The sequence below is a fragment of the Scyliorhinus torazame genome, chromosome 13 (genome assembly GCF_047496885.1).
Source record: "Scyliorhinus torazame isolate Kashiwa2021f chromosome 13, sScyTor2.1, whole genome shotgun sequence".
Classification (NCBI taxonomy): domain Eukaryota; kingdom Metazoa; phylum Chordata; class Chondrichthyes; order Carcharhiniformes; family Scyliorhinidae; genus Scyliorhinus; species Scyliorhinus torazame.
In genome coordinates this window covers 113,532,150-113,556,247 of record NC_092719.1, presented here as the reverse complement: position 1 = coordinate 113,556,247, position 24,098 = coordinate 113,532,150, and the positions used below count along the sequence as shown (strand labels likewise).

Below are 24,098 nucleotides of genomic sequence, written 5' to 3'. Positions count from 1 at the left end.
TTAAACAAGTTAAACAAACAATTGCTGTCATCCAACTTATTGGCCCATTTTGACCCTAAGAAGGAACTTGTTTTGACATGTGATACTTCTGCTTACGGGTTGTGGGAGTACTTTCACACCGCTGGAAAGATGGAATACGAAGGCCTATTGCATTTGCACCGAGGACCCTTTCAGATGCCAAATAGAGGCATTCTCAAATTGAGAAAGAGGGCTTGGTGGTCGTGTTTGGTGTAAAAAAGTTTCATCAATATGCCTGCGGTAGGCATTTCGGAATATTAACCTCCCACAAGCTGGGAATTTTTAATGCGAATAAGGTAATTCCACCTATTGGCTCTGCCCAGATACAGCAGTGGCCCCTGTTACTTGAAGCTTATGAATATCTTTCAGTGCACGCCCTGGAACCAGGATATTTAACGCCGATGCGTTGAGTCGCCTCCCACAAGCTCGGCTCCTTTACCAGCATTGGAAGAGGTCATAATGACCTTACATTTTTTAGAGACTTTGCCAGTGTCCACAAGGCAAATTAAAGCCTGGACACAAAAAGATCCAACTCTGTCTAAACTAAAATACACGATCCTGAATGGTGGATTCCGCAGACAACCCTCAGAAGAAAAGAAACCCTATCTGACTAAGGAAGACAAGCTCAGTGTTGAGGATGGTAAAATTTTCTGGGGGACCCAAGTAGTTGTCCCTCATCCAAGATGGCATCCGATACTTATGAAACAACATAATGGCCACCCTAGAGTGTCAACAATGAAAATATTTGCCAGGAGCTACATCTGGTGGCCAGCCTCAACTCAGGCATTTTGGACTTGGCACGCTCTATGTCGGAGAATCAAAAGCCCCCTCCCTGAGGCTTCCTACATGAATGGGAGTGGCCTGGAAGGCCATGGGTGCAAGTGCACGCAGACTTTATTGGCTCCATGTTTTTGATCCTGGTAAATGGACATTCCAAAAGGGTAGAGATACACCGCATGAGCTCCACTATCTGCCATCCTACAATAGAGAAATGATGACAGAGTTTCTGTACGCATGGAATACCAGAAGTTCTGGTTCTAATAACACCTTCAGCAGCATTGAGTTCCAAAGCATCACGCCAACCAATGCCATCAGACACATCAAGAAGTCTTATAACGCCAGGTTAAAGTCCAACAGGACTTTTGGACTTTAACCTGGTGTTGTAAGACTTCTTACTGTGCTCACCCCAGTCCAACGCCGGCATTTCCAGATCAGACACATCAGAACAGAACCTTATCACCTTGGGAGTATTATAGTAAAGAATTGTAATTGTATAGGACCTTGGTGAGACCCCACTTGGGGGACTGTGTAAAATTTTGGTCTCATTACCTAAAGAGGGCTATACTTGCTTTAGAGGTGTGCAGTGGAAGTTCACCAGACTAATCCCTGGAATTGCAAGATTGTTTTATGAGGGGAGATTGAGGAGACTGGGCCTGTATTCTCTCAAGTTTAGAAGAATGGGAGTTGATCTCATTGAAACATACAGCATTCTTACAAGGCGTGACAGGGTAAATACAGGAAGGATCTTTCCCTGGCTGGGATTCTAGAATCACAGAACGCACTCTCAGTACAATGGATAGGCATTTAAAACTGAGATGAGGAGGACTTTCTTCACTCAGAGGATGAGGGGGCTGACAGGACTTCAGTTTAACATCACACCCAAAAAACACAATCCCATGCAACAATCCTTTGGTATTGTACTGTAATGGGTAGCACATTGGTTAGCACAGTTGCTTCACAGCTCCAAGGTCCCAGGTTCGATTCCCGGCTTGGGCCACTGTCTGTGCGGAGTCTGCATGTTCTCCCCGTGTGTGCGTGGGTTTCTTCCGTTCGGATGCCCCCGTTTCCTCCCACAGTCCAAAGATGTGTGGGTTAGGTGGATTGGCCATGCTAAATTGCCCTTAGTATCCAAAAAGGTTAAGTGGGGTTACTGGGTTACGGGGATAGTGCGGAGGTGTGGGCATGCGTAGGGTGCTCTTTCCATGGGCCGGTGCTGACTCAATGGGCCGAATGGCTTCCTTCAGCACTGTAAATTCTATGATATATTATGTGCTTACATCTCTGGAGTGGGCCTGGAACCCACATTTTCTGACTTAAAGATAAGCATGCTACCAACTAAACTACTGCTGATACCTATTGCCTTCTGCCCATAGACTTATTATTAGTGTTTCATGGGTGGCACGGTGGCGCAGTGGTTAGCACTGCTGCCTCACGGCGCTGAGGACCCGGGTTCGATCCCAGTCCTGGGTCACTGTCCGTGTGGAGTTTGCACATCCTCTCCGTGTCTGCGTGGGTCTCACCCCCACAACCCAAAGATGTGCAGGGTAGATAAATCGGTCATGCTAAATTGCCCCTTAATTGGAAAAAAAAAGAATTGGTGTCTCTAAATTTATTTTAAAAAATAATAATTGGTGTTTCAATCAGTTTTAACCACATGCTTACCCATTTAGCGCTAATTCAGCCACTCATTTTCTATAGAATTGTATCCACCTGTTTGCATTTACAATGCATAAATTTCTATTTCTAACTATATCTCACACCGTATATATCTCTTTGGATATGTCTGAATTATAAAATCTCACACTGTATTGCCTACATCTCAACCATTCTTTATACTTTGCATTCTAGTTTGCCAATTTACCACAGTCCAAATAAATTAGTGTCATCTAACTAATAGCTTCTTGTGATGCTTTTCCAGTTCAGGAGCCTGGGCTTGCTTTGATGAGTTTAATCGGATTGATATTGAAGTTTTGTCGGTGGTGGCACAACAGATCACAACAATTCAGAAAGCACAGGAACAAAGGGTGAGTTTGGACTTATATTTACTATTAATGCAGAACAGCCTTTTTCTTAAGGCTAGTTAATCTACCTTGGTGTTACACACAAGAGTCGAGAACAATTATAATATTCAGGCAGAGGTAGAGGATAATGGAACCACAGTGTGAAAACATAACCCAGTACCAAAATGAACATCATGGAATTATCCAACCCACCCAGTATTGTTCTATTTCAATTCAAATGACAGAAAAAAAATTGAAAGAGTTGAGCATTTTTTTTAAATGATTTTGTAATAAATTTTATTGGCAAGCTATTTAAAATACATTACATTTGTACAAGTATAAGAATGGAGACAAATAAAATGTTTTTGAAAAATATTCAATACAGACACACTGAAGGGATTCATATCTTCAGAAGTGAATTCTTATCCAAAGAAACCTAACAAATTGGGCAACAAATGCATTTTATGAAACCATGGTTATAAGACTAAGGGCTGAGTTCTCCGTTCGGGAAACCAAGTGCAGCGGGGACTTGCTACTAGTTTCCGCTGGCACTGGAGCGGTGCCCAGCTACGATTCTCTCTCCTTTACCATACTAATGTATGCTTGGAAGGAGAGCTTGCCGGATTCCATCGGAATCCCGGTATCAGGCTGCCATTTTGAGCAGCCAGCCTGATACTGAGGGCCAGTGTTAGCCACTTCCTGTGATTGACAATTCCTTATCACATCAAAAGCAGCTAAATGCTTTCACTTCCTCTTTTTCACAGATTAACAATCTACCAAACATCTGTCTCTGGAGTAATAAAACTGTCAATCACTGGTTAATGCAATGTATTTCTGTGTGAAATTCTAGCCCTTTAATCAAATGCAAACTTGTGCATCCTCTGATTTGCATCCTCCTGCTTTGGGGGATGGGGGTTACTCAGTGCCCTTGCCAGCGGAGGACCGGAGCATCGAAATGGGGTTTCCACAGAAATGTGGAAAGAATGAAAATATGTATATGATACTAAAATAGGCTTTTCATTTATCCAACCCATTCACTAAAACTCAATCTGTTCAGATAGTAAGTTGATCTCTTGATATTAAACCACCTCAGTCCTCTGAGGTTCCATGGTGTCCTTTTAAATGTGTTGGATAAATGTTTTGCTCCATTGCAGCTAACCTATGTCTGTATTTAGTCTAGTTTATCTAGTTGATGATGGACCTGTGTCTTTCTATGTGGCATTTATTACTTATACCACTGAAAGTGGGTGAAAGTAATACTTTCACACTTGTTTGCCTGTAAACAATATAGCTCAAAAATGAATGGACAGAATCAAACAAACCTTGATACACAGACTGGATATTGCCCAACGAAGAATTATTTGTATTTGGTAAAGATACAAATGCAGATATAGATCCTTGAGTTTTGTTTTAAGGATTTGTTAGCATTTGGACCCCCCCCACCCCATCACAATCTATAATAGGAGCTGGAGGACTAAACAAACTGATTCTGATTAAAGTTAGGGGATAACATGAATTAACAGTTTTTTAAATCAGTATTGCAAGTTCTTTTATTGAAAACCTTGTTGATTGCTTTAGAATGTTGTAAATTGTCTCAGCTGCTCTGGTGGAATTTGTCACAGCTGTCAAAATGTGATCAGAGCAGAATTGTCAGTGCAGTTTGTTGGATGTGGATTGGCCTGAAGTGAGATGGAGAATCTTCATAAAAGATTTATTTTGCAGCTTGTAGTTATAAAGCTAGTTATATCAACTAGGCTGGGGAAAGTTCAATGAAGAATTGCATAATTGTAGTAACATTAAGATAACACAATGTAGCAGCAGTATTCACTACTGAGTACCATCTTCGCTTGAGTCTTTATGTATTAGTGATATTTCTATGGAGTTTCAAAAATATAAATCTTTTGATGTCATCATAAAATAAAGCAACTTATCAGGTCGCAGAAAGTAAATTGATTATACAGGGGAAAATGATTGCTTGTGATAATTCCTTTTCACCCATCTCGAATATTGAAAATCAGTTTTTGTCTGTCTGGACTGACTTGATTGGTCAGTTTAAGAAACAGGCCTGTTGATTAATTTATTTAGTGGGTGGTGCTTGGCACATGAGGTGCATGGGAGACTGGAGGGTGGGAGGGAATGGGATTGATGGTAGGGTTGGGGATCGCAAGAATGAGGATGGTGTGAGAGGAATGGAAGGTATGGGGCGGGGATGGCATCGGAAGATCAGGTACAATTATTTGATATAAATTAATCCAAAGCTATTCTGCGTGATGAAAATGAAGATTCGTGAGCCTTGAATGAAGAATCATTAGAAAAGCTGTCAGGTAAATTAAAATCATACACCAGCATTGAATCTATACTCACAGCATATGAAAACCTAATTGGAAACCATTTTCTCCTGAGTTGAAAAGGCAGTTTTACATTTGATGGGCTCAATGTTCTTCTTGAAATCTGCCTGTTATAATTTCAGCATTTATCATCAAAGAAAACAGTTTCATAACTACACAGCTAGTAATTAATTATTTGAAATCTATTAAATTTATTTGATGACGAGAAGAACTACAAAATCCTTGTTTAGGATTCATGTTTTGTAGCATCATTTTAACCGGTCCTTCCATGAGTCTAGGCTTGTATAGCAGCATGCCCTTTAGAGATAGATTATGTAGAAACCTTTGGTTGGTCTTTTAGCAGAAGCCTACATGCGCTGTTTGCTCTGTACTGAATGGCGTTGGCTTCCATTGAAAGTTGCCATAGTCCCAGAGGACCATAGGCTGCTCTCCCATTGAGAGGGAGAGCTGACTGGTGGCCATTTAACCTGAAGTTCACCACACCTCCGGTGAGAGAAAAAGTTGAGAAGGCGGGGTTAGCAGTTGGGATGATAGGATGATGAGGATTTTTTTTTACTCACTCTGCATCACAAACCAAACGTCCAGCCAATTGAGCTAACTGACCTCCCAAATTGTTATAAACTCCCCATCAGTGAATTGAACCAAGGTCTCCCGCGTGAAAGATGGAGATACTAACCACTATACTAATGAGGGCATCGGGAATAGGACGACCGACTGAGAACCACCCTCCTGTCCTTGTTACTGACCACCCCTTACCTCCGCCCTTCCCCTTCTGCCATCACTCACTTCTGGCAAGGGATCCAGAGATGATCCTGGGCCTCAGGTGGACATTACCATCTCTCCAGTTGCGCTGCTATCCAATAGAGTTGCTGGCCTTTTATTGGCCAGCAGTTTTCAGTGGGCGGAATTTTTGCTTCCCTAAGCAGATCTCGAGGGAAGGCCCGACTTAGCCTGTCAAGTGTCTGAATGGAACAATGGGCCTTCCTAAAAAGAGGCAATGTGAGGCTCCCGCCAGCTCTCCAACCAGCAGCTGAGATTCCTGTCACCTTCACAAGATTCCACCCATCAAGGGATGATGAGGATTTTTTAAAACTCAAAGTTGTCATGATCTGGAATGGTGAAAGGGAGTTGGATAGTACTTGAGGCTAAGGAACTAACAGGATAATGGGCAAAAATAAGTGGAATTGTTGGGACTAAGCATAACTGTTTATTCAAAGAAATCACAGAAGCAGGCCAGGCTGAATGTCCTTTTTCTATGCTATAAGTTTCTATGATACTATGGAAATGTCTCATCAACAGAAAGGGTGAGTCTGAAATCCCAGGTAGTGCAACAACATCTGAGATTAGCATTCAAATCTCCTGCATTATCTTCTCAGGTCAACTAGAAATAGATAATGAATGTGGCCTATCCAGAAAGCAAATAAAAATGAACTATCGAAGTGTTATGACCCCCTGGGGAGTAAAGGAGTGTGCACCATCTGATTCCCATTTGCTCATAACGAGTATGAACTCCCCTGGTAATTCGGGGTGGAGCTTCCCCTTAAAAGGGAACGTTCCACAGTATAAAACCCCCCACCGAGATCCAGGTCGGGGAGGATGACCCTTCAGGGCGTAGGCGTTTAGAAGTGTATCTTAAAAAATCTCTTTCTTTGTATCCTACCTTGTGTCCTATGAGTGTTTCCTGCCCGTCGGATTCTACACAGGCGACGAGGATGGGATTCAAACCCATGTGTGCAAAGCACAATAGGTCAAAACCCCATCCTCGTCGCCAGTGTAGTATCCGATGGGGCTGAAGTTGAGTTGCCGCCCGCACTGTGTGTTCCATAACTGGACCACTTCATCTAGGCCATAAGAGGCCTTACCTCAACCGACCAAGATGCCTGATATAGGAAAGCTGGAGGCCTTTGATGTGAGTAATGATGTATGGACTCAATATATAGAGCGTATGCAATATTCTTTTCGGACCAACGGCATAATTGGAGATGAATGGCAGACCTTAACCCTACTAACGGAGGTTGGCATTATCAAACGTTTGACACACCCGGACGTGCCTGATTCCCGGTCTTTTGCAGCTTTGGTAGCCTTGGTAAAAAACCACTTAAAATCCACATTTACCACTCGTTGTTTGCAGATTCTGCTTCCACACGGCTACCCAACCCCAAAGGTGAATCAAGCAGCGATTTTTGGGGGCGTTTGAGGAAGCTGGCTGACACTTGCGAGTTTGGGCCTACCCTAAGCAACTCCCTTCATGGCCGTTTTGTCTGCAGGATCCGGGACGCCGCCACACAGAGTAAATTGCTGACCGAAACCCAACTGACTTTGCAACGTGCAAATGAGATTGCCGAGTCACGCAAGTGCACGGAGGTGGGAGTCCAAGAGCTTCAAGGGATGGCAGTATTCAATCTGGGGCACTCTGGACGATGCCACCAAGGTCCATCCTGGCTGGCTAACTGGGAGACCCGGCAGTGTGAAGACTGCCCAGAAGATGGTGGCGGCCGCTGCAGAGCAACCGTGGAGCGCAGGAACAAACCCGCGGAGCAGGGTTACTCAGACAGACGTCCAGGCCCACCCGCCACCGCTCCAGATGGTTCCACCCCCCCCTTGTGACATGCTGTATTATGCCGACGATTGCAAGGAGGACCCTTACCAACAACTTCCCAGCGTTATGGCACCACGGGTTTCTCCAATTCAAGTGTCCCCTTTGGTAAATGGACACCCCATCGACATGGAGCTGGATCCTGGAGCAGCTGTGTCCCCCACACATTGACTCTCCATGACACCAAGGCCAGGTTGGCCACCTACACTGGAGAGCCATTGACCAATGAGGGCACCACCCAGGTACCGGTGACTTAATAATAATAATCTTTATTGTCATGAGTAGGCTTACATTAACACTGCACGACTTTCAGGACTTGTGGGAGGAAACCGGAGCACCCGGAGGAAACCCATGCAGACACAGGGAGAACATTCAGACTCCGCACAGACAGTGACCCAAGCCGGGAATCGAACCAGGGAACTTGGCGCTGTGAAGCAACGGTGCTAACCACTGTGCTAAAGTGCTGCCCTGTATGGGCATCAATCTGCTAACCTACCATTGGTGGCAGTTCGTGATGGGGGACCATGTTTGTTGGATCGAGATTGGCTGCACCATTTGAAACCCGACTGGCAGAGGGTATGCCGCATGAACCCGTATGGTTCCAAGAGTGTCCTGGCCAGATTCCCCGAGATCTTTGCAGACGGACTGAGGACAATCAAAAGGCCTGAGGCCTGAATCAACATAGACCCTAATTATTTCTGCGCCTGCCCGGTCCCCTGCGTATTGCAGCCAAAAGTCAAAGCCAAATTAAACAGGCTTGAACATTTATGGACCATCTTCCCTGTACAATTCGGCGATTAGGCCACCTCGGTTGTACCAGTACTCAAAACAGATGGTTCCATGCATCTCTGCGGGGACTATATGATGATAGTGAACTGTGTTTCCCGTGTGAACCAAACCCGGTCCCCTGAATTGAGGACCTCTGTGCGGAGGACTAATGTTCACGAAACTGGACATGAGTCGTGCATATCTACAGTTAATACGGGACCCGGACTACCGCCGATTCATCACCGTGAATACCCACAGGGGGTTATACCAGTATACCCCATTGCCGTTTGGGGTTTTGTCTGCATTTGCTATTTTCCAGCATGTGATGGGGAACGTCCTGCGGGGATTACCCAGGGTGGCTGTCTACTTGGATGGTGTCCTTATCACTGGGGCGTCCGACCAGGACCATCTGGCGAATCTGTCAGATATCCTATAGTGTTTTGAGCAGGTGGCTGTCCACCTCCGGCAGGGAAAATGTGTTTTTCATGGCCCTAAAGTCATTTATTTGGGGTAGCGAGGGATCTAGAATGGGTTGCACCCTGTAGAGGACAAGGTGCAGACAATAAAATAGGCCCCCGACTCCAGCAGCTAGACAGAACTGCGCTCTTTCCTCGGATTAGTGAATTATTATGGGAAATGCACACCTCTTGCTAGAGAAGGGTCAACCATGGACTGGCCACCATCTCAACAGCAGGCATTCATCGTGGTAAAATGGCAGCTGTTGTCCTCTCAACTACTAACGCACTTTGACCCTGCCAAGCCGCTGCTGTTGACATGTGACACACCTCGCCCACCTCATGGCCGAAGGGTCACAACGTCTGATATCATTCGCTTCCCGCGAGCTCGCTGACGCTGAGCGTAATTAAGCACAGATCAAAAAGGATGGCCTGGCGGTTGTCTTTGGAGTCCCTAAGTTCCGTCAATATGTTTACGGGAATACTTTCACGGTCTACACTGACCATAAACTGTTACTGGGCCTATTCAAAGAAGACCGAGCAATTCCCCCGATCGCGTATGCCAGGATCCAACATTATGCCCCATTGTTGGGGGCACATGAGTACCGCTTGGAACCTCCCCCAGGTTGAAGATTCCGCATGTGGATGCGTTAAGCTACCTCCCCCTCCCCAAAAAGCTGCCTACTACCCTTCCGCAGAGGAGGTGGTGGCTGCACTCCACTTTATGGACTCATTGCCGGTGATGACGGCCGAATAAAGGGTTGGACCCAGATGGAGAGGCAGATGTGCCGGGTCCACCACGTGATACTGTATGGGGCCCAGAAAAGAGCATTACCTGACAATTGAAGGCCTACACCTCCAAAAGTCCGGAGCACAGTGTGGACGACAGTGTCCTCCTTTGGGGGACAAGGGCAGGCGAACTACCTACTACAGGACCTCTATAACTATCAGACGGGGGTGTCCAAGATGAATATACTTGCTTGCAGCTACGTCTGGTGGCCGGGTAGCGACACGGATGTAGAGAAACTGGCCCAACGATGCGGGTCATGTCAGGTGAACCAGAAAACTCCTCTTACTTAGCCGTTGCACCCCTTGGGAATGGCTGGGCCAACTGCGATCACGCCTTCATATCGACTTCGCCGGTCCTTTTCCAGGGATCGATGTTTCTGATCATTGGAGATGCATACTCGAAGTTGCTCGATGTCCACAGCATGCAGGCTACAACCGCAAGGGTGACTGTAAACTGCCTGTGCTACACCTTCAGCACACATGGTATCCCAGAACTACCGGTCTCCGATAACAGAACCGCTTTCACTGGTGCAGAGTTCGAGGCATTCACGGCCGTGAATGGGACCCGCCATGTGCAGACCGCCCCATATTACCTGACCTCAAATGGACTGGCCAAATGGGCGGTCCAAACATTTAAGAGGGGGATGAAGAAGCTGACCAACGGAACCTGGAACACCCGATTGTTTAATTAGAGGGCCACACCGCATGCAACCGTGGGGTTTGCACCGGTCGAGCTACACATGGACCAACGGCTCTAGACGTGCTTAAGCTTGATCATTGCAGACCAGATCGGGAAGAAGGCCCAGCAGTGTTGAGAGCGGTCCGATACCATGCAGACGTCGGAGGCTGCTCCGCAGTTTCACTCCTGGGGACGCCGTCTACCTCTGGATGTTTGGCGAAGGAGCTATGAGGATCCCAGGGAAGGAGGGAGGGAACACATACAACGACAGTGTTAGACAGTCCAACGCATGTAGCCTAGGGGGTGGGTAACTGGTGGCCTTAGTGGCCAGGGGACCCGGCCATGGCGGCTGGTATGGGTGCTGGCATGTGGGGCAGGGTGGGGATTCGGCCAACCCCCGATGGGGGAGGGGGCAGGCTACGGGTGTGTGGGGGGGCGGGTTAGTGCCGGGGGGCACAGTGCTGCCTACTCACCCTTGCCGCCCTGAGGAGGTTGCAAAGTTTTTTTTGGCACTGCATGCCAGTACGGGCAACGGTGCCCACAGCGCTGACTGCCTCTGCCTCTGCCACCTGCCCAGGCACGACAGACGGCAGCGCCTGGCAGCCTCCTTCCCGGGCCGGGGTGCAGGGTTATCCACCGCTCCTCCACCGCGTTCAGGAGGGTCTCCAGTTTGGCATCCATGAACCGTAGAGCTGCTCTCCGTACACCCATCTTATTGGCCGGGATGGTGTGAGTGTGGGGAGAATCGTTTATGTCTGGCTGCAGCTTGTCAGCCTCCTGAGTGTCAATTGCGGACCCGGTGAATCCTGCACCGTTTGTCAATGGAATTGATTGTGTTCCACTTGGCACCGGTTCCACTTGGCACTGGTGCTAGCCCATTAATAGTAGCGGAATCGGTGCAGGTGTGGCGCCAATGTTTATGTCGTGAAAGTCCACGGATTCTTTGTTGCCGTCAGCACTTCGTCTCAGAAACAGCGATCCAGCCCCTGAGGTCAATTCCAATTACTGCCCCACAGCGGACCAGATTCCTGCAGCTATTGTGGTGTTTGGGCATAGACTATTACCTGTAGTAGATGAGGAAAAGAAATGAAAAATAGACCAGGATAAAAACCAGGCCAGGGGAAGTCGAAATTTGGAGGAAATCAAATCAAACAGAAGATGTGGAGGAATTATGAGGAAACATTTTGCGATCAGATGAAGAGAAGGGGCCGCTGACATCAGAGAGGATGAAGAAGGCTTGGAGTGGAAAAACAAAGCTGGAAACCAGGAAAGGAATGGTGGATGGGGAAATGGGCTTTTACTTTAATCCACTGCCAATTTGGGAGTGTTTGGTGTACAATGCTTCACATGGATTTTTTGTGTTTCTGGGAGGAGCAAGAACAAATCTTAATGGTGGCAGGATAAGTTGAGAAAGCTGTTAAAAAAGCATATAGGCCCATTGGGCTGGATTCTCCGTTTTGGAGGCTAAGTCCCCACGCCGGCATGAAAACGATGGTCTTTTACGCCAGGAAAACTGGCGCAAAACGGCCATCGATTCCTTGTTTTACTGGGGGCTAGCAGGGAGGCAGTGTAGCGCTCGCAGCTCTAGCTGCCAATAAGGCCCTGAGCACTTCCGGTTCTGTGGCTGCGCATGCGCATGGCAGCGGCCTGCAATGGCCGCGCCTTGCTCCATGACGGACTCAGCGCGCAGACCCGGACCGCAAAAGTAGTGTTCCCCTTCTGCTGCTCGCGCGCCCTGGACCGCCCGCCCACAGTGCCCCAGCCCTGAATGAAGCCCCCTCTGCTTGCGGACCGGCCCTTCCCCGACTGTGGTGACCCCGGACTGCGTCTGCAGCTGCCACACGAGGATTCCGGACGGTGTGAGCACACGTAACCCATGCTGTCGGGAACTCGGCTGGTCGGGGACGGAGCACCGCGATGGCCTGAGGCCGTGGATAATTGGCGCAGCGTACTCCTAGAGTACGCCGCTTTTCATAGGGCGGAGAATACTATTACAGGCTCTCCTATTACTAAACCAACACCTCACTGTGAATATTGTGCTGCTCCCGATATTGGCATCTAACCATATTTTCTGCCCGTCGTCGAACGCGATTTTGGCGTCACGGAGCGGAGAATCCAGCCCATTGTCTTTAGTACAAGACCAGGAAAGTTGTGCTGAATCTTAATTTAAAAATTGATTATTCCTCAGCTGGAATAATAATACTGGCACAAACTTCAAGAAGGATGTCAAGTCCTTGGTGAAGATGCAAAGGAGATTTACTTGAATCGTAAAGGGATTGAGAGACTTCAGTTCTGTGGATAACCTGTCAAAAGCTGGGTTGTTCTCCTTGGAGCAGGGAATGTTAAGAGAAGATTTGTTAGAGGTGTTCAAAATCATTTTTACTTTTGTTAGCGTAAATAAGGAGAAACTGTTTCCAGTAATAAATGCCTTTTGATGACTTGAACCTGTTCCACTTATCCTGCAACCATGGCCCAACTTGAATTAGCATTCTGGAAAGCCACTTCAAATTTACACTGAATTTTTTACTCACCTTAGCAACTGGAGGAAACATTACCTCCATATTTCACAAATAGAATATCCAACCTGACAATTCATTCTACCTGTGCTCTACTGATGCATACAAATTGAATCCCCAACAGGTCAGAAAAGCTGAATATTCACAGTGAGGTGTTGGTTTAGTAATAGGGGAGCCTGTAATAGTTTGGCTAGCATGTCCATCCTTGGAGGAGCTGACACTATGGGCTGAATTATTAATCTCAGGTCATCTTTGGGGCAGCACGGTAGCCTTGTGGCTAGCACAATTGCTTCACAGCTCCAGGGTCCCAGGTTCGATTCCGGCTTGGGTCACTGTCTGTGCGGAGTCTGCACATCCTCCCCGTGTGTGCGTGGGTTTCCTCCGGGTGCTCCGGTTTCCTCCCACAGTCCAAAGATGTGCAGGTTAGGTGAATTGGCCATGATAAATTGCCCTTAGTGTCCAAAATTGCCCTTAGTGTTGGGTGGGGTTACTGGGTTATGGGGATAGGGTGGGGGTGTTGACTTTGGGTAGGGTGCTCTTTCCAAGAGCCGGTGCAGACTCGATGGGCCGAATGGCCTCCTTCTGCACTGTAAATTCTATGATAATCTATGAAAATGAATAACCGGATCACTTCTGGGTCCCAAGCCCACACCATATCAACATCAGTGACGCAATCTGATTTTTGAGGGGAAATGTCCAGACGTGAGTTCAGCACCCAATTAGAGGCAGCAGGTGCAGGGAGGAAGCAGGAACTCGTTCTGGAGTGCAATATTAAAAGACAAATGACATCCATTACTGGGTTTGCCATTGCCTAGAGCAATGGAGCAGGTAGGCAGGAGAACAGAGGACCATCAGCCTCATAATTCTGGGGGGGGAGGGTGAACAGCCAGCTGTCGTGGTGCACATAGGCACCAACGATATAGGTAAAAAACGGGATGAGGTCCTACAAGCTGAATTTAGGGAGCTAGGAGTTAAACTAAAAAGTAGGACCTCAAAGATAGTAATCTCAGGATTGCTACCAGTGCCACGAGCTAGTCAGAGTAGGAATGTCAGGATAGAGAGGATGAATACGTGGCTCGAGAGATGGTGCAAGAGGGAGGGATTCAAATTCCTGGGACATTGGAACCGGTTCTGGGGGAGGTGGGACCAGTACAAACCGGACGGTCTGCACCTGGGCAGGACTGGAACCGATGTCCTAGGGGGGGTGTTTGCTAGAGCTGTTGGGGAGAGTTTAAACTAATGTGGCAGGGGGATGGGAACCGATGCAGGAAGTTAGAAGGTAGTAAAACAGGGACAGAAATAAAAGGCAGTAAGGGGGAAAGTGTAAGGCAGAGAAGCCATAGTCAAAAATCAAAAAGGGCGACAGTACAAGGTACAGTGACTGAGGGGAGCTCAGTGAATAGGACCAGGAATACTAAAAGAAATAAAACGGGAAGTGAAAACATTAATGGTAAGCGACGCAGCAGGTTGTTACAGGAAGATATGGGTTCGACGACAAGGAACATTAGGAGAAAGGTTAAGAGGAAATATAACTTAGGAGAGGTTACTGATCGAGGTGTTAAGATTCAGAACAGAGGTAAAAAAGCCAACATAAGTGTACTTTACCTGAATGCTCGTAGTATTCGGAATAAGGTAAATGAGTTGATGGCGCAAATCATCGTGAATGACTATGATTTAGTGGCCATTACTGAAACATGGTTAAAGGATGGTCACGACTGGGAGTTAAATATCCGAGGGTATCAAACCTTTCGGAAGGACAGAGTGGATGGTAAGGGAGGTGGTGTAGCTCTGTTATTTAAGGATGACATCCGGGCAACAGTAAGGGATGACATTAGTGCTATGGAGGATAAGGTTGAATCCATTTGGGTGGAAATCAGGAATAGTAAGGCGACAAAGTCACTGATAGGAGTAATCTATAGGCCACCAAATAGTAACATTATGGTGGGGCAGGCAATAAACAAAGAAATAACAGATGCATGTAGAAATGGTACAGCAGTTATCATGGGGGATTTTACTCTACATGTTGATTGGTTTAACCAGGTCGGTCAAGGCAGCCTTGAGGAGGAGTTCATAGAATGTATCCGTGATAGTTTCCTAGAACAGTATGTAATGGAACCTACGAGGGAACAAGCGGTCCTAGATCTGGTCCTGTGTAATGAGACAGGATTGATTCAGGATCTCATAGTTAGGGATCCTCTCGGAAGGAGCGATCACAATATGGTGGAATTTAAAATACAGATGGAGGGTGAGAAGGTAAAATCAAGCACTAGAGTTCTGTGCTTAAACAAAGGAGATTAAAATGGGATGGGAGAAGAACTAGCTAAGGTAGACTGGGAGCAAAGACTTTATAGTGAAACAGTTGAGAAACAGTGGAGAAGCTTCCAAGTGATTTTTCACAGTGCTCAGCAAAGGTTTATACCAACAAAAAGGAAGGGCGGTAAAAAGAGGGAAAATCGACCCTGGATATCTAAGGAAATAAGGGAGAGTATCAAATTGAAGGAAAAAACATACAAAGTAGCAAAGATCAGTGGGAGACTAGAGGACTGGGAAATCTTTAGGGGGCAACAGAAAGCTACTAAAAAAGCTATAAAGAAGAGTAAGATAGATTATGAGAGTAAAGTTGCTCAGAATATAAAAACAGATAGTAAAAGTTTCTACAAATACATAAAACAAAAAAGAGTGGCTAAGGTAAATATTGGTCCTTTAGAGGATGAGAAGGGAGATTTAGTAATGGGAGATGAGGAAATGGCTGAGGAACTGAACAGGTTTTTTGGGTCGGTCTTCACAGTGGAAGACACAAATAACATGCCAGTAACTGATGGAAATGAGGCTATGACAGGTGAGGACCAGAGTGCTAAAAGAGATGGCTAGGGAAATTGCAAATGCACTAGTGATAATTTACCAAAATTCACTAGACTCTGGGGTGGTCCTGGCGGATTGGAAATTAGCAAACGTGACACCACTGTTTAAAAAAGGAGGTAGGCAGAAAGCGGGTAATTATAGGCCAGTTAGCTTAATTTCGGTAGTAGGGAAGATGCTGGAATCTGTCATCAAGGAAGAAATAGCGATCAGTGTTGGGCCCACAACTGTTCACAATTTACATAGATGATTTGGAGTTGGGGACCAAGGGCAATGTGTCCAAGTTTGCAGACGACACTGAGATAAGTGGTAAAGCAAAAAGTGCAGAGGATACTGGAAGTCTGCAGAGGGATTTGGATAGGCTAAGTGAATGGGTTAGGGTCTGGCAGATGGAATACAATGTTGACAAATGTGAGGCTATCCATTTTGGTAGGAATAACAGCAAAAGGGATTATTATTTAAATGATAAAATATTAAAACATGCTGCTGTGCAGAGAGACCTGGGTGTGCTTGTGCATGAGTCGCAAAAAGTTGGTTTTCAGGTGCAACAGGTGATTAAAAAGGCAAATGGAATTTTGTCCTTCATTGCTAGAGGGATGGAGTTTAAGACTAGGGAGGTTCTGCTGCAATTGTATAAGGTGTTAGTGAGGCCACACCTGGAGTAAAATTTGGGTTCAGTTTTGGTCTCCTTACTTGAGAAAGGACGTACTGGCACTGGAGGGTGTGCAGAGGAGATTCACTAGGTTAATCCCAGAGCTGAAGGGGTTGGATTACGAGGAGAGGTTGAGTAGACTGGGACTGTACTCGTTGGAATTTAGAAGGATGAGGGGGGATCTTATAGAAACATGTAAGATTATGAAGGGAATAGATAGGATAGATGCGGGCAGGTTGTTTCCACTGGCGGGTGAAAGCAGAACTAGGGGGCATAGCCTCAAAATAAGGGCAAGTAGATTTAGGACTGAGTTTAGGAGGAACATCTTCACCCAAAGGGTTGTGAATCTATGGAATTCCTTGCCCAGTGAAGCAGTAGAGGCTCCTTCATTAAATGTTTTTAAGATAAAGGTAGATAGTTTTTTGAAGAATAAAGGGATTAAGGGTTCTGGTGTTCGGGCCGGAAAGTGGAGCTGAGTCCACAAAAGATCAGCCATGATCTCATTGAATGGTGGAGCAGGCTCGAGGGGCCAGATGGCCTACTCCTGCTCCTAGTTCTTATGTTCTTATAATACACACAAGTGCCCAAACACTCACTGATCAGAGACTTAGTCTGGTCTGCTCAAGTGATGGTAAGTTTGTGTCATTTTGACTATATTTTTAGAAAATATTTTTAATCAGCAGCTACACTCAGTAATGGAAATCTGCTATACACCCGACAGCTATGTACTAACATGTTCCAGACTGTTTGCAATTTCCGTTATTAACTTTGAAAAGTTGATTCTGTCCCTCTCCAGCCTGTTAACAATCTCACAAGCAAGCTTAACTGAAAGTTAATTGGAGGCATGCCGCCCCCCCCCCCCCCCCCCCCCCCACCCACACACACACACACCCACCGCCTTCCTTTAACGCCTCCAGTGCATTAGAAAACTGACATGATGATATCCGAGTTCCCTAATTTCAGAGCATGCTCATGGGTGATTGAAAATTCAGCCCTGTACCTCATATGTGATGTATTTACCAGTGTCCAGCTTTTTATATGCTATAACAATGACAAGGTGTCTATATTGTCTATATAATGATTGCAATCACAACTAAGTATGGGCACTTTGATAATGGAAAGAGTTTCACTTCAGTGCTGCAAGTGATTCTTATAGTGGTATCAATCCAGAAAAGTCCCTCATTGCCGTGGTTGCTTTTGCAGGTCGATCGTTTCATGTTTGAAGGGGTGGAGATCACACTGATACCATCTTGTGCTGTCTTCATTACCATGAACCCTGGCTATGCTGGTCGCACAGAACTACCTGACAATCTCAAGGTAGGCTAAGTTTTAATCACAAGCAATCTCTCTGTTTTGACAGTTTTCATACCTCCTGTAATACATGAAACAGAATGCAGCAGAGTAATGACATAACAAGGGTGAGTTGAAGTAAGTTGAGAGGAGGCTCATGTGGGAAATTAATGCTAACATAGACCCGTTGGGTCAAGTAGCTTGTTTCTGACATGTAAATACTATGTAATTCTGTGGAGCATTGCTAACTGTATTTTCCTATTTTATCTGGGTAGAGCATTACCAGAAGATACAAAGTTAAGGTAGCTGGTACAAGAGTGACATGAGAACAAAAATTACGTAATGAGTTGTGGTCTGGAAAACACTGCCTGAAAGGATGTCAGAAGCAGATTTAGTAGTAACTTTCAAAAGGGAATTAGATAAATACATGAAGAAATTTAGCAGGGCTGTTGGAAAAACAGGGGAGTGGAACTAGTCAGCCAACTGATCAAATAACAAAGACACTATGGACCAAATATCCTTCTTCTGTACGGTTTCACTATTATTCTGTGATGATTCTTTACACATGTGTCTAATAATAATTATAATATTACACTTCAAACAGAAATAGGATTTCCAGTGGCGGTCATGGAGTGAGTGGTCGCACACAGGTCAGCTCCAGTTCAAAGGCGTTGGTTTTGGCTTTTTTTTACCCGTGTACTGGTTAGATTGGGCAGAAAAGTGGAGCGGAACGTGTAAGAGAATTTCTCCCCTGGATTGGCATGTTGACTGGCTATCATACTCGGGTAAAGACAGTGAAAGCCCTGGATAAGGAGTTGGAAGAGATTTGTGGTGCAGCACCTATTGTGAAAATGGCGGAGGGGGAAGGGTCGTCATCAGCGGGAAAGCCTCAGATGGAGCAATTGATGAGCTTCATCAAGAAGGAATTTCAACAGCTGAAGGAGATGCACAGTGATTCATCGAAGGCGATTGAGGGAGCAGTGACACCTATTCACGGGTCTGTGGATCAGGTGAAAAAGTGTCTCGTAGTGCAAGGGGCAATGATCCGGGAGGTGGAAAAGGTGGTGTCCAACAGAGTGACCATATTGTATCCTTGGAGGCGGAGCTGGGGATCCTGGGGGATCTATGCAACTCACTGTGGTCAAACGTGGAGGAGCAGGAGAACAGGTCCAGACGACAGAATTTGCGGATTGTGGGGCTGCAGGAAGGTGTGGAGGGAACGAACGCCAAGAGGTATGTTTCGAGGATGTCGGCCAGGTTGGTGGAGGAAAATGTGTTGGACATATTAAGAAAGGTCGGTGGAGGGGCCCTTTGAAATCCACGGTGAGGCGTTCAAAGGGGCGGGAGGCCTTCACCAGGCGGGCACGGTCTGGCCGGTAGAAGTGCGGTTTACACTCCGCGCAGACCTGGCAGTCTCTGGTGATAGCCATGACTTCCTCGATGGAGTAGGACAGATTGCGGGCCTTAATGAAGTGGTGAAAGCGGGTGACTCCCGGGTGACAGAGATCGTCGTGCAGGATCCGGAGTCGGTCCACTTCTGCGCTGGCACATGTACCTCGGGACAGGGCATCGGGGGGCTCATTGAGCTTACCGGGGCGATACAAAATCTCGTAATTGTAGGTGGAGAGCTCGATCCTCCACCTCAAGATTTTATCAGTTTTGATCTTACCCCGCTGTGTGTTGTTAAACATGAAGGCAACCGACCGTTGGTCAGTGAGGAGAGTGTATCTCCTGCCGGCCAGGTAATGCCTCCAATGTCGCACAGCTTCAACGATCGCTTGGCCCTCCTTTTCGACGGAGGAGTGCAGAATTTCGGAGGCATAGAGGGTGCGGGAAAAGAATGCCACGGGCCTGCCTGCCTGGTTGAGGATGGCGGCCAGAGCGACGTCTGATGCATCGCTCTCGACTTGGAAGGGGAGCGTCTCGTCGACCGCGTGCATCGTGGCCTTGGCGACGTCGGCCTTGATACGGTTGAAGGCTTGGTGAGCCTCGGCCATCAGTGGGAAAGCGGTGGATTGAATGAGTGGGCGGGCCTTGTCCGCATAGTTTGGGACGCACTGGGCGTAAAACAAAAAGAACCCCAGACATCGTTCGAGGGCCTTGGGGCAGCGGGGGAGGGGGAGTTCCATGAGGGGGGGCATGCAATCGGGGCCAGGCCCTAGAACTCTGTTCTGAACCGCATAGCCGAGGATGGACAATCGGTTTGTGCTGAACACACACTTCTCCTTGTTGTATGTGAGGTTGAGGAGAGTGGCGGTGTGGAGAAATTTGGAAAGGTTAGCGTCGTGGTCCTGCTGGTCGTGGTCGCAGATGTTGACATTGTCCAGGTACGGGAAAGTGGCCTGCAGCCCGTACTGGTCAACCATTCAGTCCATCTCCCGTTGGAAGACCGAGACCCATTGGTGACGGCAAAGGGAATCCTAAGGAAATAGTAAAGGCGGCCGTCTGCTTCAAACGCAGTGTAGGGGCGGTCCGCCTTACTGATGGGGAGCTGGTGGTAGGCAGATTTCAGGTCCATCGTCGAAGACCCGGCACTGTGCAATCTGATTGACCATATCAGATATGCGTGGGAGGGGGTACGCGTCAAGCTGCATGTACCGATTGATGGTCTGACTGTAGTCAACGACCATCCTGTTTTACTCCCCGGTTTTCACCACTACCACTTGGGCTCTCCAGGGGCTGTTGCTGGCCTCGATGATACCTTCCCGCAGCAGCCGCTGGACCTCAGACCTGATGAAGGTCCTGTCCTGGGCGCTGTACCGTCTGCTCCTGGTGGCGACGGGTTTGCAATCCGGGGTGAGGTTTGCAAACAGGGAAGGCGGGTCGACCTTAAGGGTCGCGAGACCGCAAACAGTAAGGGGTGGAAGGGGCCCGCCAAATTTCAGGGTTAGGCTCTGGAGGTTGCACTGGAAGTCCAGGCCGAGTAGCAAGGCAGCGCAGAGGTTGGGGAGGACGTAGAGCCGGAAGCCGCTGAACTCTACGCCCTGGACGGTGAGGGTGGCGATGCAGTACCCCTGGATCGCCACGGAGTGGAATCCGGAGGCCAGGGAGGTTCTTTGGTTAGCGGTGTGTACCGTGAGGGAGCAGCGCCTTACTGTATCGGGGTGGATGACCTTCACCTTTGCCTGTCGACCTTCATCTCGTGCCTGTTGACCTACACCTTTGTCGAAGCGGTCGCGAGGTTGTGCGGTCACGACTGGTCGATCGTGACCGAGGCGAGATGCGGTTGGTCGTTGGCGGTTGCAGGCGATGAGCGGCCCGATGAGGTGCCTGATGGGCAGGGGGCCTGAGACGGGTAATATGGCGGCGCCCTCGGGCCGCATGTGTCCTGGGGCAGGCAAGATGGCGGTGCCCATTGGTTCTGAGGCAAGCAAGATGGCGGCGCCCACGGGCCACACGTGTTGAGTGGAGCAAGATGGCGGTGCCCACGGGCTGCACGTGGTCTGAGGAGAGGAAGATGGCGGCGCCCACTGGCTGCACGTGGGGGGTGCCGGGACAATAGCAGCGATTGAGCGGGCCTGGCACACTGCAACAAAATGTCCCATCTTGCCACAGGCCTTGCAGAGCACGCTCCGCGCCGGGAAGCACTGCCAGGGGTGTTTTGTCTGTCCGCAGAAGTAGCATTTGGGTCCCCCTGGGTTGGTTGGCTGCCGCGCGGCGCAGGTGTGGGGTTGGCTGAGGGCGGTCGCTGATGGGGTCCACGATGGGGTGGCCGCTGGCGGGGCCCACGATGCACAGGGGGAGTGGGCCGTGCGGTCGGGGGCATAAGCCTGTACGTTGCATGAGACGACTGTGAGCGAGAGCGCTAGTTTCTTGGTCGCCGCGAGGTCAAGCATGGCCCCTTCTAAGAGGCGCTTGTAGATGTAGTCAGACCCTATGCCCATAACGAACGCGTCTCTCATTAGCAGGTTCGAATGTTCAGTGGCCGAAACGGCCTGGCAGTCACAGCCTCTCACCAGGGCGAGCAGGGCACAGCAGAAATCTTCCACAGACTCACCAGGAAGTTGGTGCCGCCTGGATAGGAGGTGCCTGGTGTAGATCTTGTTGGTCTGCTGAGCGTAATTCTCCTTCAGTAGCGCCATAGCCTCTGCGTAGGTAAGCGCGTCCTGGACGAAGGGAAAAACGTTGGAACTCAGCCACGTGTACAGAATCTGGAGCTTCTGTGCTTCTGAGATTGGGTCTGGCGCAGACCCGATGTGTGCTTCAAAGCAAGCTAGCCAATGTTGGAAGTCCTTTTTGGCGTTGTCTGCTTGAGGATGCAGCTGCAGGCGATCCGGCTTGTTGCGGAGGTCCATCTCTGAAAAATCTCTGTGTAATAAATTGATGCACTATCAATTACGACGAGACGAGAGTAGAATGTAATTGAGGCTTTATTACACAGGGATGTGTGGCCTCCTACAGCAGCTTACGAAATGGCTGCTGTTCGGTGAGCACGCACATTTATACTCTGCCTCCTGGGCGGAGCCAGCAGGCAGGGATCTACCCCCCGTACCTGTAGTACGGGGGCCTTACCGTAATACCCATATATACAACAACAGTAGTGACTACCACAAAGAGTTTGAGAGCGGAGGTGATTTTCTTACAGGAGGGGCATCTAGGGAAGAAGGGTCAGGTTAGGCTGAGGAAGGGATGGCTGGGACAGGTATTTCGCTCGGGTATTGACTCTGTTAATTTTTGATAAATAATTTTATTAAGACATTTTGGCACAATAAACAACAACAACGTAAAACAGTGTGCAAAAAACAATCATTATAGTGCAAGAAAACCAGCTCCCATTCCACAAGGACCAGCCTAACTACCCCCCTAACCTACGTTACCCTAACCCCCCCCTCCCACCCCCCCTGCTGATGATTAATTATCCGCGAAGAAGTCGATAAATGGTTGCCACCTCCGGGCGAACCCTGACAGTGACCCTCTCAAAGCGAACTTAATTTTCTCCAGACCGAGAAAGTTCGCCATATCTGATAGCCAGGCCTCCGATTTCGGAGGTTTTGAGTCCCTCCATGCCAGCAGAATCCATTGCCGGGCTACCAGGGAAGCAAAGGCCAAAACGTCAGCCTCTCTCCCCCCCCATGGACTCCCGGATTCTCCGAGACCCCCAAAATAGCCACCTCTGGTCTCATCACCACCCCTGTTTTCAGTACCCGAGACATAACATCCGCAAACACCTGCCAGTACCCCCTGAGTTTTGGACACGCCCAAAACATGTGGACATGGTTCGCTGGCCCTCCCGAACATCTGGCGCACCTGTCCTCCAATCCGAAAAATTTACTCATCCGGGCCACTGTCATGTGGGCCCGGTGGACGACCTTGAATTGAATCAGGCTGAGCCTGGCGCATGTTGCGGTCGCGTTTACCCTGCTCAACGCCTCCACCCATAAGCCCTCTTTCATCTCACTCCCAAGCTCCTCTTCCCATTTAAGCTTCAGCTCCTCGATCTGTGACTCCACCGCTCCCATAAGTTCTTTATATATATCCGAGACCCTCCCCTCCCCCATCCATCCACTGGACACTATCCTGTCCTGGATTCCCCTGAGTGGCAGGCTTGGGAAGGATGGAATCTGTCTGCATAGAAAGTCCTGTACCTGTAAGTACCTGAACTCATTCCTTCTCGCCAGCCCAAATTTCTCCTCTAACGCCCTCATGCCCGGGAAGCTTCCTTCCAAGAATAAATCCCTCATCCTCCCAATCACAGCCCTCCGCCATGCTCGGAAACCACCATCCATATTCCTCGGGGCGAACCGGTGATTGTCTCAAATTGGGGACCAAACCGATGCTCCCACTTCCCTCACGTGCCTTCTCCATTGGCCCCAGATCCGCAAAGTCGCCACCACTATGGGGCTGGTGGAGTACCGTGCCGGCGGGAGCGGCAGGGGCACCGTAACCAGGGCTGCCAAACTGGTCCCCCTGCACAATGCGGCCTCCATTCGCCCCCAAACCGACCCCACGTCCAACATCCACTTCCTTATAGCTATGTTAGCCGCCCAGTAGTAATTACTGAAGTTTGGCAGCGCCAGCCCCCTTCCCCTCGGTTCCTCTCGAGCATCACCCTCTTCACCCGTGGGGACTTTCCCGCCCACACAAATCCCATAATCATTTTATTAACCTTCTTGAAAAAAGACCGTGGAATGAAAATGGGGAGACACTGGAAAACGAACAGGAATCTTAGGAGGATCGTCATTTTAACCGTCTGCACTCTCCCCGCTAGTGTCAGTGGGAGCACATCCCTGCTCCGGAACTCAGCCCTCATTTGCCCCACCAACCGAGACAAGTTCAACTTGTGCAGACGGCCCCAGTCCCGTGCCATCTGTATCCTTAAGTACCTAAGGCTGTCCCCTACTAACCTGA

At 48.3% G+C, this 24,098-nt stretch overlaps 1 protein-coding gene across 1 annotated transcript in view; it reads left to right on the top strand.

Moving 5' to 3' along the window:
* Positions 1-24,098, top strand: part of dnah1 (dynein, axonemal, heavy chain 1) — a 1,119,271-nt gene that overhangs the window by 488,746 nt on the left and 606,427 nt on the right. Inside the window, exons 30-31 of the mRNA XM_072472076.1 lie at positions 2,717-2,822; positions 17,664-17,777. Of these exons, the coding sequence (XP_072328177.1) occupies positions 2,717-2,822; positions 17,664-17,777 (220 nt within the window). The remainder of the gene's footprint in view (positions 1-2,716; positions 2,823-17,663; positions 17,778-24,098) is intronic.